Source organism: Heteronotia binoei, chromosome 13 (assembly GCF_032191835.1).
Source record: "Heteronotia binoei isolate CCM8104 ecotype False Entrance Well chromosome 13, APGP_CSIRO_Hbin_v1, whole genome shotgun sequence".
Taxonomy (NCBI): Eukaryota; Metazoa; Chordata; class Lepidosauria; order Squamata; family Gekkonidae; genus Heteronotia; species Heteronotia binoei.
Window position 1 is genome coordinate 51,235,933 of NC_083235.1, and position 14,324 is coordinate 51,250,256.

Here is a 14,324-nt window from a genome sequence, read left to right on the forward strand (position 1 = left end):
AAGCCACATTAATTCTGCTCAACTATGGATGGTTGCCTGAATTAGTACAACCTTTCCCAGCGGTCAGGGTCTGACAATATTAAGTTATAGATTTTTTATGGGCTTAATAAATGCAAAGAGGAAAACAAAATCTGTACCAGATGCAGTGTTTGTAAATAGTACAATCCAGCAGCAAAACAGTCAATGTACTCTCATGCGATCAGTTTATTAATTCAAATGGCAATTCATTTTACGTAATCAAAGTTAAGACAAGACTGAGATCCATAAAACAACTGGGATCTAAAGAACTGCATGGTAGGTTCCACCTTTTTAAGCAACAGTCAGTGAAATAGTAAGCTATAATTTCAAAAGTAGGTAGCCATATTAGTCCACGGCAGAATCCCCCAAAAGAAGAAATTCACCCAGAAGTCTTTTATTAAGGTAACTAACATTGACCAGACTGTGATATATGACATGGGAGTCTGCTGTTCAAAGTAAAACATCTCACACATTCTCCCAAGGATGCAGGCATTTCTAAAGCAACTCTTTGGATAATGAGCAATAGTTTCAAGGAGGGAAAAAAAACAGGAAAGAAAAATCCTTTTTTACCCTACCTGTTCCAGTGTTGCTTGAGAGAAGCTGTATTCTTCAATATTAAAGGCATGTTTTGCTGTTAGAAATGGCAGAAAGAGAGATTTACTCCTCAATGGCAGTTGGATATAACAATGACTTCATGTGAATGGATATTTCAAAATGTAAAATTATTCCTTGGCCATAGCTAGATTTACAGACAACATAATTGGACATTCTATAGGCACTATGACAGGCCTATCAAGTTTCCATTGAGTTCTGACTTCAATATTCACAGCCATACCAGAGGTGCAGTTACATAGTTTTTCTGAACATTAATGTAACTGCATAAACCTCTTGTGATTTCAGCACTGTGTGCATCTCCTGTGTCTCTTGGAACCTCCAGATGACTGTATTAGTTAAGGATGCAATAGGTAGTCAAAACCAGATTAAGGCCATGAAGGAATGGCACGTTAATTTCTCAGTGCAATCCTGCACTTGTTTACATGCTGTAAAGTTAAATTGGCTATTTCCAATGAAGGCATATTAGGAACACTGCAAAATTACAAAGAGTAAAACCCCAGTTAATCTGAGTACTTGAGGAGATGACTGAGCTTGGGTAACTGAGACATCTGAGTGACCAAAAGTTTGAATCAATAAATGTGCTATTTCTAGACAGAATTATAATGCCATGAAGCTGCACAATGAGTAGGCTGAAATACAACAAGGTGAAATACTTTCCAGAGTCGAAAGGATAGTTTTGCCATATTTTCTTAACAAATCTTCTCTCTTATTGTTATTTTAATCTAAATAATATATATATATATATTCTATTTTAAAGTTGTATGATATATATCTTTAGTTATATTCTAGTAGTTTGCCAATTTTTCAAAAAGAATTTAAAAGTTTGCTTAAAGATGAATATTATAATATAAACACAGGAAAAAAGAAAAAGAAATCAGATCACACCAGAGGATCTTAAAAGTCTTGAGTGTCCAACCAAACATAAAATTTCATCCATTTTTTTCTCACTTCTTCTTTAGATTTCCCAGCTATCAGTTGGGATAAAAAGTAAAACTCTGAAGTCTCCAAAACTTTTCCCACCAAGTCCATTTTCGAAGGGATTTCCTGACATTTCCATCTCTGCGCCAAAAGGATTCTAGCTGCAGTGTTGAAGTGTGCCAACATGTGTCTCATTTCTTTAGAGTAATCCTCTGGAAATATATTCAATTAAAAAAGTTCTGGTTTGAAATGTATCTGGGTTTTCATGATCTTCTGTAACATTTCATGTACCATTTTCCAGTAGCCTTTCACCATCTCACACGTCCACCACATATGGCAAAAAGTACCAATTCGTTTGGTGCACTTCCAACATTTATTAAACATGTTAGTATAAATCTTGCACAGTTTCTGTGGAGTCAAGTACCATCTATAAAACATTTTATAGAGGTTTTCTTTGAAAGTCACTGACCTAGTTAGTTTAACATTAAGTTTCCACAATCTTTCCCACTGTTCTAGTGTAATGTTATAACCAAAATTTTTCGCTCACTGGACCATACAATCCTTTACAACTTCATCTTATGTCTTCATTTGAAGTAGATATGCATACAGTTTGGAAATTAACTTTTCTTGTGGTCCCAAAAGAATTTTATCAAATAAATATTGTTCACTAGTGAAGCCTATTGCCTTGTCTTTAACATAGCTGGATTCAACTTGCATTCTCATCCAACAGTTCATTTTAATATCCATGTTTTCTAGTTCTTCTGTAGTTTTCAGTTGATTTTCTTTTCCCAACAAATCCTCATACCTGTAATTCTGGTTTGCTTTTAAAAGGTTTGGGTGAGTAAATGCTTCTCCTGACGAAACCCATCTTGGAACTTTTGAGTAGATTTTAGGCTTTAACCATGACCAGGTATGATACAGAGATTTCCGAAACCAATGATTCTTAAAATAAGACTGGCCTTCAAGTCTTTGATACCACAAATAAGCATGCCATCCCATAATCAAATCGTGTCCTTCTAACAACAGTTGTCTCTTACCTTTCAACAACATCCAATCTCTTATCCACAACAAAATAGTATAATTGCCTGTCTGGGAGACCCATACCTGCTCTTAATTTGGAATCCTGCAAGGTCTTTAATTTAATTCTGGATTTTTTGCCTTGCCAGACATATTTAACGACCATCTTATTTACTTGAAAAAATCCACTGCTTAGGAATATTGGAATAGTTAGAAAGAGAAATCGTAGTCTTGGTAAAACATTCATTTTTACCAAAGCTATTCTTCCCATTAAAGATAGGTTCAGATCATGCCATTTTTCTATGTCTTTTTGAATTTCTTTAAGTAGTTTATCATAGTTGTCTGCTTTTAGATTGCTACATCTATTTGAAATCACCACACCTAAATATTTAATTCTTTTTTCATGAAGAAATGCTGATTTTTGCTGAAAAGCCTGAATTTGTTCTGTTATCATGTTCTTGGTCAGAAATTTTGTTTTATAATAATTAATCTTTAATCCTGCCCAACAACCAAATTGTTTAATCTTGTTTATGAGACAGTCTATAGAGTCCATTGGTTGTTCTAATATAAAAACTAGGTCATCAGCAAATGCTCTAAGTTTGTATTGTTCATTTTTTATCATAGCTCCTTTTATACTTGTGTCTTCTCTTATTTGATTGTTCAATACCTCTAATGATAAAATGAAGAGTAGAGGTGACAGTGGCAACCTTGTCTTGTACCTTTTTGTATATTAATTGTTTGTTAGTTCGCCATTCACTGTCACCCTAGCCTTTTGCAGGGAATATACTGCTTCTACTCTCAAAAAGTTTTCCCCACATTCCATACTTTTCAATTTCTGTAACATAAACTGCCAACGAAGATTGTCGAATGCCTTCTCAGCATCTAGGCAAATTAAAGCCAATTGTTTCTCTGGATGGCCTTCATAATATTCTAAAATGTCACAAACTGTTCTGACATTATCTTTCAAGTATCTTTTAGGCAAAAATCCTGCCTGGTCATAATGTATTGTAGATTGCAAAACTTTCTCTAAATGTTGCGCCAGTATCACAGCAAAAATTTTATAATCCACATTTAAAAGGGAAATTGGATGGTAATTTTTAATATCTTTCAAATCATTATCTTCTTTTGGAATCAAAGATATAGTAGCTTTTTGCCATGAGTTTGGAATTTGGCCTTCTTTCTGTATCTTTTCAATGAGGTGTTTAAATGGTAAAAGTAGCGATTCTTCATAGGCTTTATAGAACTCTGCCGGTAATCCATCTGGTCCTGGTGACTTGCCATTCTTTTGGGCAGTTAATGCCTCTCCAAGCTCCCTTATCGTTATAGGTTCATTCAAAATTTTTTGTTGATCTTCTGTAAATTTGTTAAGGTTATTTTATTTAACATATTCTTCTAAATTTGTTTTGTCCACTTGCTTGTTTGTCTTCATATAGTTTTTTATAAAATTGTTCTACAATTTGTCATATTTCTTGTTTTTGAGATTTCTTTTTATTATTCTCATCTTTCAATGTTGTGATTATTCTTTTAGCCTTCTCTTTTCTCGTCCTATATGCCAACCACCTTCCAGGTTTATTGGCATGCTCAAAAAAGTTTTGTTTAGCATACCTTAATTTAACCGCCACCTCTTCCATAAGAATTAAATTCATTTCTCTCACCTTTTTTTGAAATTCATACTTTGTTGGATGCTTTTTAAGATTCTTCTCAGCTTCTCCCATTTGTGACATTAAATTTTGATAACTTTCAGCTCTTTCTTTCTTCTTTTTAATGCAGTATCTAATTGCAAAGCCCTTGTAGAAAGCTTTTTCAGTATCCCAAACTGTTTGCATCTTCACTTCTTGTGTTATATTTTGTTTAAAGAAAGATTCCATTTCTAGTTTAGTTTCTTTAAGAAAGTCTTTGTCTTTCAAAATTGCTATATTTAACTTCCATGGTCTTCTTATCTGTGCACCTTATAGTTTTATCATTACAGGGCTGTGGTCAGATATAACTCTTGTTTGAATCTCTGTGTCCACTAAGTCTTTAATCAAGCTTGTAGAAAGCCAACACATATCAATTCTTGACCAGGTTTGGTGACTAGGAGAGTAATAAGTAAAATCTCTAGAATTGGGGTATCTTGTTCTCCAAATGTCCACCAACTCCATTTCTTCAGCTAATTTCCAGAAGTTTATTGGAAGCTGAGGACTTTTAGTTTTAATCTGTTTATGTGTTTTCTTATCCAACTGTCTGTCAGACACCGCATTGAAATCTCCTATTAGACAATATTCCACATATTCCAGGTTTGATAACTTAAGATGCAAATCTTGAAAAAATTTCTCTTGATGATCATTTGGAGCGTAGATGTTTGCAAGCAGGATTTTCTTATTGTCCACTGTGATTTCCACTAGTAAAATTCTACCATCTTCAGAAGCAAATTGCAGTTGTGGGTTAAATTTGTCTTTAATATAAATTGCCACTCCCCTTTTCTTTTTGTATAAGTCTGTAGCTGTAAATAGATTGCCAAGTTTTTTATTCTTCAAAAAATTTTGATCTTTAGTTAGGATCAATTATATCCATTATATATATATATATATAAATATATCCAGCAAATTATATCCATTTCCATTTTTGTCAAATGTTTAAATGTCTTTCTCCTTTTAGCAGGAGAATTAAGTCCATTTACATTAATTGAAACAATTGAGGCCATTATGGGTTTTGTTCATCACTATCTTTCTTATTTTTTTTTAATTGTAGTCTTGTATGATATCTCCGTGTTTGGTTTGGATCTTCGTCACCAGAACCTTCTTCTTCTTGCTCCTCCTCATTCTTTTCTTTGCCTTCTTTTTTCTTTATACTTTCCAAAAAATTCTGGACTTTAAAAGTGGAGTTCATCCTATATCTATTCTCCTGGTATGTAAAAAGAAGGCCTTCTGGCATTAGCCACATGTAGGGTATCTCTCTTTCTCTCAGGAACTCTGTTAGTGCTTGGTATTCTCTCCTTTTTTGTCTCACTGGCCAAGGAACCTCTCTTAAAATTTTCACCGTATTTCCAGCTATCACCATGGTTCCGTCTCTTGATTGTTTCAGGATGTCGTCTTTAATCTTTTTTCTTGCCAGCCTCAAATGAAGTTCACTAGGTAGTTTGTTTCATCTTCAGCTCGATGGCACCCTTCTAACTTGGTCAAACTCATCCTCCATCCTCTGAGGAGTCACCTGTAAAATTTCAGCCAAGGCTTCACTTAATATTTTCTGTAAATCTACATTTTTCTCTTCTGGTATGTTTTGAAACCTCAACATGTAAGCTGCTTTGTTTACTTCCAACAGTAGGAGTCTAGAATCTTGTAAGGTCTGTTCTTTTCCCAAATGTTCCACTTTTTGAATATTCTCTGTTACCTAACCCTGTAATGCTTTTAAAGCCTTGTTGATCTCCACTGTCCGGCTACTATTTTCCTTGAGTTCTTGTTGGATCTCTGTCATCTGTTCATCTATACTGTCTATTTTACTTGCCATCGGTGTTACAGTAGTCATTAAAGTAGTTTGCCATTCTTTCATGTCACCTTGCATAGGTGTAAATTTCCCTGGGCCTGGTTGGCCACCAGGTGAATAGGATGGTTTCCCTTCTTTGATTTCTTTTTTGGGGGGCGGTTCCTTGGGAATGGCCCCTGCTTTACTATCCGTTGTTATTAATGAATGCGCACTCAGAGTCAGCAGTTCAAAAAGGTCTCTTAACTGTTTGTTTTAAAGTTCTATGTTCTGTTTTCAGCAGAAGAATAATCTTCTCCAAATAGTTCTCTTGTTGCCAAATAGTTCTAAAAAGACATCAGGCTGCTAGCTTCTCTCAACAATTTGTGTTAGTCAAAACAGCACTGAAACTAATAACAAACGCAATGTTCAGCATGGTAGATATTCAGTAGATAAAACAGCAGACCACAGTTCACTGTCCAACAATTTCCATCAACATTAGCTCAAAGACAAGCCAACTCTCCACCTCGACTTTCAAATATCTTCTAAGCACCGCTATAGGCAAGTATAATTTTGTAATCCAGGGCTGAATACCCTATTTATAATCCCCAAAATTGGTTGCAAAACAATAATCCAAACTGAAAAACAATAATCCCAACAAGCAAGCAAGAAAAAAACCCCAACAGTGCCAAAAAGAGAGAACCCCCCCCCCCAAAAAAAGTAATCCAACCAGTATAGTAAGAGAAAAAAAATCTACAGATAAAAAACAATCCACAGGTAAAAATAATCCATTCACAAATAAACCAAGGGCAGAAAAAAATAAAAAAAAACAACTCTAAGATCTCTATCCCAAAGAAAATAATTGAATCCTTAACATCCACAGATAGAAATAAGAATAAAAATCTTCTTAAAACCCAAAAAGCTAAAGTATAATGTCAGATAGCTACCAACTTGTAGGCACAGTTAGCACTTCAAAACTTCAGCTTCTGTTAGAAAAATAAACTTCCAGCCAAATCTCTTAGCATCCATTGACACTTATCAATAGGAAACTTTCTCCAAAGCCAAAGCTTCTTCTTCCTTCCACCAAACAGAGTAAATCAGTTAAATTTAGGCACCAAGTCCAGTATGTAATACAAATTAGTGTAGTCTCCTGCAGGTAATTTCAGTATTCAAAGTAGGCAGAAACTTTTACAAGCCTTGAAAGAGAAAGGGGGAGAGTTCCCCCCCCCCCTTTCTCAGTCTATTGCCTCACTTGCAGTCTGCAGCTTCTTTATTCCTGCCTTTCTGACACACATCCACAAGAAATATAGTAATCAGAACTTACAATGGTAGAAGAATCCATGCCATTTGTCTTTGAGTTGATTGAAGATCCAGAATGCAGAGTGTTGAAGGAAGAAGAGATAAGCCAGTGGCTGACTTTTGGCCATTTAAAAATGGCGATTGAGACGCTGAGGCTTGAGAAGAGCGGGATCGGGAAGCAGCCGCCTCTGCTGGCATTCCCGATCAACTGCTCCAATTCCCTTGCCTTCTGGGACCCTCCCTGGGCCCCAGAGTTGAGTCTACCTTCGTGGGCAACCCCTCAGCACACCAATATGAAGGCGGCTCAGGACGCGACGGTCTGAGCCGCGTTCATAGGCAAGCCGCTGAAACCTTTCGACTCTGGAAAGTATTTTATAAAAACAAGACCAGAATGTATTGTGCTTTTACCTCTCCCTTTCTTTCTGTTCCCTATTTTCTAAACTTTTCTGAAACTAATAAAAACTTTTGAAAACTGAAAGACAATTAGGTGAATTGCAGGCTGAGGGGCTTAGGGAGGATGCAAGGGCAAAAAGATGAATAAGCAGCAGTCTACATTGATTTGAAAGCTTTTACTGTGTACAATTGTAGGAGCTCCAGTACAGTAAGGGACATGGATCCAGTACCAAGTGACCCACCTGTTGGCTAATGACCACCTATCCCCCTAGCCTGTTTGCTGGGAGAACAACTGTGGGATGCAAGTCGAGGGGTACCACATGGGCATCTGCCACTGCGTGGTTCCATTGCGTGTTAGAGCTGGATATCAGCCCCAAGCTACGTGTAACATGGACAGCCCCATCTACAAACCTCTCACAGCGGTTCCCAGACCCAGGAAGGCAAACACACAGGCCACACTTCCCCAAAACTGGATCTGGCCCAATGCCCAAACTACCCGAGAAAGCTGTCACAAGCATTCAACATAAACTTTCACATAATAACCCAAACCAAATACTATGAAACACAAGGATCAAGGGGTGGGTGGGTGTGGGAAGCAGAGCTGACTGTATGGCCCCCTAAATATGGGAGGGGGTGGACCAGGCTGAAAACTTTGGCTTCCAGGCCTGTGCCTGGAAACCCTGCCCCTCCCTGAGCAGGCCCAGTGCCCAATTCGCTGCCCAAGCCTGACCAAGTCCAGTTGCCGCAGTCTGCCAAGCTGCACAGCTGAAGGGGAAATCCTTCCCCTTCACTTTTCCCCCAGCACTGCAGCTACAAAAGCAGCACAGGTAAATTTCAGGGGCCATCACTTCAAATTATCAGAAGATTTGGGTAACTGAGACACAGATGCTGGTTAATCTGCTATATAATGTCTCTTAGAAACTGCCTCACCTTCCTCCAGTTTAGAAAACGAAAGTGCAAGTGAGTGGACGTCTTCCTTGGGTATTTTATAAGATAAAACTGATGCAAAACTGAAACACACAAAATAGACATCATAAGCTGCAAATAGGAAGCAGAAACAATAATCATAAATGTCTTGAGTAATCTTACAGGAGTCAGACATTGTTAGCACAAGCAGCATGTATTAGACGCAGACTTTGTCACTATAATGCTGTTTGATCTCTGAATTGTAAATAAAGAATCAATGTCTGTATGTTAGCATAAACAATCTCAAATTGGTCTCAGAAATCCAAGTTTAAAAAGTTCAATTATTCCAAGCCCCAATTCCAAACCTTGGATCTTTAGCAACTATTCAGAAATTTGAATCATGCTAGAAGTCTTATCCATTCTATTATTTCTGACTGAATAGGTATTAAAATGGGATTCAAATGATAAATCAATGAAGGAAGAGCATTACATCTAGTGCCATTCAACTGAGTTAGTCTAACATAGCGTTTCCCATTTGCAAGGTCACAACCCAGCCCCGGGTCACAGACCTCTCCATACTGGGCTGCAAGGAGCCGGCAAAGGCAGCTCCCGGGCTCCCCTCCCCATTTAAAGACCCAATGGGGTGTTTAAACGCGAGGGGAGGCAAATCGCCTGCCTTTGCTGTGTCCCCCCCGCCAGGCTCCCCCCCCATTTAAACACCCTGGTGGGGTGTTTAAAAGGGGGAAGGGAGATAGATTGCCTGCCTTTGCCCTCTCCCCACCAGGTGAGGAGAGAGCAAAGGCAGCTCCCAGGCTCCCCCCCCCCCACATTTAAACACCCCACTGGGGTGTTTAAGTCTCCTGGCTCCACTCCCAAATCTTAGTGTGCCAGGAAGGAGCAGTTTAAAAATAATCGGGCTACCGGGGGGAGCGGAGTTTGGGAAACCCTGGTCTAACAGATGTACTGATTGTTATCGAAATTAATGCAAATCAATCAAATCAACTAAATGCCAAATTCATACTACTTTAAGAATTGAAACTGCTGATCCACCATATCATTGGCTTAGAGTTTGTCTAATCATAATTTTGGGGGAGGAAATTTACTACAAGTATCTTCTTCCTGATTTCAGGGAGGAAGTAATAAATGAACCAATGGAATTTCTCAGTTTAGTGACCCAGAAAAGAGGAGAGCCTGAGTTTCATATCAAGATCAGATTTCATCCCCCCCCCCCCCCCACACACAAATAACCAGTGTTCACTTGCTTGCATTTCTAAAAGCACATGAGGGGGTACAGATAAGGATCAACAAAGGAAAATGGTCAGTTTGATTTCCTTACTGATAAAAAGTATTTGGGTATTTGTTACAACATTGTAATAAAGTCATAATGGTTCGGAATGTTTCAAGACCCATGTCACAGCAAAAAAACCACAAGACAATATCTGCATATTCCTTATGTCAAAGACACATGCATAAAGGCTTCCCTTGATTTCTGATTTACTAGGCTATATTTCCCCTCCCCTACAAGACAGGTCACAGCTGATGTCTACATTTCTAACAGGAATGTCCCCTTAGAGAACAATATTATTTGTAGTCCAAGGTGTACAGCATCCATTGTACAAAAGCAATATGAAATACATTTTAGCAAAATTAATCTGATGGCTTAAATAATTGGAAATATTTTAATTTTGCATTCTTTATAAAATGTTTCTATTACAATTATTTTCTTTCTTTAGTACTTCTAATGCACAGATTTATTATAATTTTGCTTTTTACCTTTCCTGACGATTTGCATTCGGAAAGATGTACAAAATCTCCCTTTGAAGACGTTCCTTCTGCTTTGTATCTGTCATTTCTTTTAATTTAATTTCTAAGAAGTATCCTCTGCCAAATTTACTCTTGAGGTGTTGAACTGTGCCAATACACCTATAAATTTTGTATACAGAATTGGAAAAGACAAACTGGCATAAGTGGATTTAAGGTCAAAATCATTCTGATATTTTTAAAGCATACATCTGTACTTCTCAAGCACCAGATGCTACAATTATTGAGCAAATACCTTAATTTCCCAGACACCAAGATTGCCACTCGGTCACATACTGCATCTGCTTCTTCTGTATAATGAGTAGTCAGAATAGCTGCTCTCTCCCTAGTTTTAAAGGCTGCTCGTATTGCTTTCCTAGAACAATGTAACAAAAACTCAGTGAAAAAATGAGATGGTTAACCTATCAATGGTTGCTCTTTTGAGTAATGCTCCGTGCAGCTCTTATAAAAGGGATTGACTGGTACAGAAGGTACTGACTTGCTACAGAAGATAAATTTAACTAGCTCACAGCCCTAGCATTATTATTCTATAACTAATAATAAGGCCCGTTGTGAAGAGAAATACAATAAGCACTAGAAATTGCTTTGGGTGAATAATATAATAATAATAAATTTTTATTTGTACCCCGCCCTCCCCCGCCAAAGCAGGCTCAGGGCGGGGAATGTCATGGACTAGCAGTGGGGCTGTGGGAGGGAAGGGAAAGATAGAGGGAGTAAAGGAAAGTTGAGAAGGCAGCTTTTGGGAAAGGAAATGGAGTAAGTGGGGAAATGTGGGGTAGGTTATCAGAGAAGGGGAGGCATATTGAGAAAGAAGGGATGGGGACAAAACAGATGAGTGTAGATTAGGGGTGGCCAACGGTAGCTCTCCAGATGTTTTTGCCTACAACTCCCATCAGCCCCAGCCAGCATGACCAATGGCTGGGGCTGATGGGAGTTGTAGGCAAAAACATCTGGAGAGCTACCGTTGGCCACCCCTGGTGTAGATTGTTTTCCATCTCCTCTCTCCTCTCTGCAGCCTCTACCTAGGAAAAGTACTGTCTTTATCTGCAGTGTGGACCAAAGCAGCTTACATTATTTTCCTCTCTCACTATTGATCTTCCCAGCAACCCTGTGAGGCAAGTTAGGCTGAAAGTCTGTGACTGGTCTGAAATAACCCAGTCAGCCTTCACAGCCAGAAGCTGGGTCTGGCAGACCCTGCTCTGGAGCAACACTGCCATGGCTGTCATTTGGAGGGGGGGTCATCTCAGCAGGCTGTAATGACTTGGAGGGTATCATTTTCTCCAAAGGAACTGATATCTGCCCATCTAGAGAGCAGTTGTAGTTATGAATGATCTCCAGGCCTCACCTGGAGATTGACAACAAAGTTTCCCCAGGAGGAAATGGCTGGTTTGGAGGGTGGAGTCTATGGCATTGTACCTGTCCTGAGTTCCCACTCCTTCTCAAATCCCACCCTCTCCAGGCTCCACCCCTCAAATCTCTAGGAATTTCCCAACCTAGAGTTGGCAACCTTCTCTCCTTACAAGCCAACCATTAACCTACCTTTATCTGACTTCAGCTTTCCGTCTCCTCCCCCCCCTCCCTGCAGCTTCTATCTAGGAAAAGGACAGCCTTTCCTTGCAGTAGGGACCAAAGCAGCTTACATAGTTTCCACTCCCCCTTTTGATGTGCACAACAACCCTGTGAGGTAGGTTAGGCAGAAGTATACGGGTGGTCCAAAATCATCCAGTGAGCTTGACAGTAGAAACTTGCACCTGGCAGACCCTGCTCTGAAACACTGACTGCTACATTTTATTTATTTAGATTATTTGTATTCCGCTCTTTCCCAGAATGGGATCAGGGCATATGAGAGTGCCTGTCATAGGGAGGCTGCTGTTGAACAGGAGCAAGCAGTCAGGCCTAGTTAAGTCATGCCAGTCAGGTGGCATCAAGTCACACATAGAGCCTAGGGTAGGAAACCTCCAGGTGGAGGCTGAAGATCTCCTGGTATTCAGGGCTTGTGCTAGGGAGTGGCCAGGTAGGTTTGGTGGCTGCCCCCTCCCCACACACACCAACTGAGGTCAGAGGCGGGCATGGGCGCCCCTGGCTTAGGGCCCGTATGGAGGAGTCTGCCCTTCCTTGCTTTTCTGCCACTCCCAGAATGGCCGCTGACCTGCCAGGGAAGGGCATGTCACCACCTCACTTCTCTATTGGCCAAGAGTGACACTCATGTGGTGACCAATAGCGCAGCACAGGCAAACTGGTTGTCTGGGCAGGGCCAGAACTCACCACAGTCTCTGGTTGGCTCAGTATGGTGCCACTGACCGACCAACCGAGGAACATTCAGACCTGGCCAGGGGGCCATTGCTCCTTTCTCATGGGAGATCCTTAAAAGGTGATGGGTCGTCTTGGTGAAGCAACTTTGGAATCATGGTGAGCAGCTTCCTTCCTTTCCTCCCTCCCTGCAGTCAAGGGATCTGGCCTTCCGGGGGTGGTGGTGGTGGTGTGTGACATAGCAATGCCCTTTCCTGCATCTGTTGCCCAACCATGCTGTTTTGGAGTTAAAACATTTCTAAATGTTTTCTTACAATGCTTAAAAGGTCTAACTTTTAAACAACTTTTTTTGTTCTGGATGTGTATTTTTTGTAATTGTTGTAAGTGGAGAGTGATGGTGGTGCGTGCATGTTTTTAAGCATACTTCCAGGCTTTTGGTAAACAGAGAAGTGCTGGGTCTCCAGTTTTTGGGAATGCTAAGGTGGGAGCAATCAGAATTAGCAGACGTCTTTTGAGGGGGGTTAAGGAGCCCTGTGGCACAGAGTATTAAAGCTGCAGTACTGTGGTCTGAACTCTCTGCTCCCGACCTGAGTTCAATTTTGGCAGAAGCTGGATTCAGGTAGCCAGCTCAAGGTTGACTCAGCCTTCCATCCTTCCGAGGTCGGTAAAATGAGTACCCAGCTTGCTGGGGGAAAGTGTAGATGACTGGGGGAGGCAATGGCAAACCACCCCATAAAAAAGTCTGCCGTGAAAATGGCGCGATGTGACGTCACCTCAGAGTTGAAAATGACTGGTGCTTGCACAGGGGACATTTCCTTTCCTTTGAGTGCGGGGGGGAGAGATTTGGGTTGTCTTTTTTTTGTTGTTTTAAACTTGCAACGTTTTGAATAAATAAACTGTCAGGTTGCAGTTCTGTGCGCTTATTTAAGAGTGAGCCCCACAGAAATGAAGGAATAGCGTGGACAAGATAGGATAGACTTGTGCATTGATTTTTAGATCCCTTATTGGCAGATATTAATCCTGAAACCACCTGTTTTGTTAAAAAAATTTAAATGATAATTTTATTTGTAAAACGACAAAAATCTCAATTGATCTGACTGTAACAGAATCTGGTATATATTCGACTAACACAACGATTTTAGATTAATAACTGAATGGCAGGTTTTATTAGAGACTCCTGTTTTAATATTTTATTTACTTTTTAGATCTGAAAATTAGACTGTAACCTTTGAATTCTGTGAATTTTGTGAGCAATGTATATTTATGTATGTTTGATAATTGATACATTCTGGTTGAGCTTAAGATCTTTGGTCAGAGAAGCTAATAAAGGAAATGGAAAAGGGCAGGGGCTGGAGAAAAGTTAAAGGAACTCACACCAGGGAGAAGTTTGCAGACCCATTCACAACCATCATAGAAGAGAAGATGGACTGAGTCCAGTCAAAACATGAAATAAGGTGCACTGCTACATTTGTCACAATGAATAAGCATGGGAAGCCTTGGAAATGGAAACAGAGATCCCTTGTACTCTGCAGCTAAGGTAGCTTGCACAAGCAGAAATGCAAAACATTTTTGGTGCCTTAAAAAGGTCTTTTGTAAGAGATTCTGGTTGCTTTCTAAAACAGTACTCAGCATTTTATAGTGCTTTGAAT

The 14,324-nt window shown here is 39.5% G+C and overlaps 1 protein-coding gene across 2 annotated transcripts in view; it reads right to left on the bottom strand.

The window, feature by feature from the left end:
- Positions 1 to 14,324, bottom strand: part of ABCA5 (ATP binding cassette subfamily A member 5) — a 125,043-nt gene that overhangs the window by 1,685 nt on the left and 109,034 nt on the right. For both annotated transcript variants that reach the window (XM_060252221.1, XM_060252222.1), the window contains 4 exons: positions 10,661 to 10,780; positions 10,378 to 10,527; positions 8,629 to 8,708; positions 594 to 649 (listed from right to left, as the gene is read on the bottom strand). In XM_060252221.1, the coding sequence (XP_060108204.1) occupies positions 594 to 649; positions 8,629 to 8,708; positions 10,378 to 10,527; positions 10,661 to 10,780 (406 nt within the window). The remainder of the gene's footprint in view (positions 1 to 593; positions 650 to 8,628; positions 8,709 to 10,377; positions 10,528 to 10,660; positions 10,781 to 14,324) is intronic.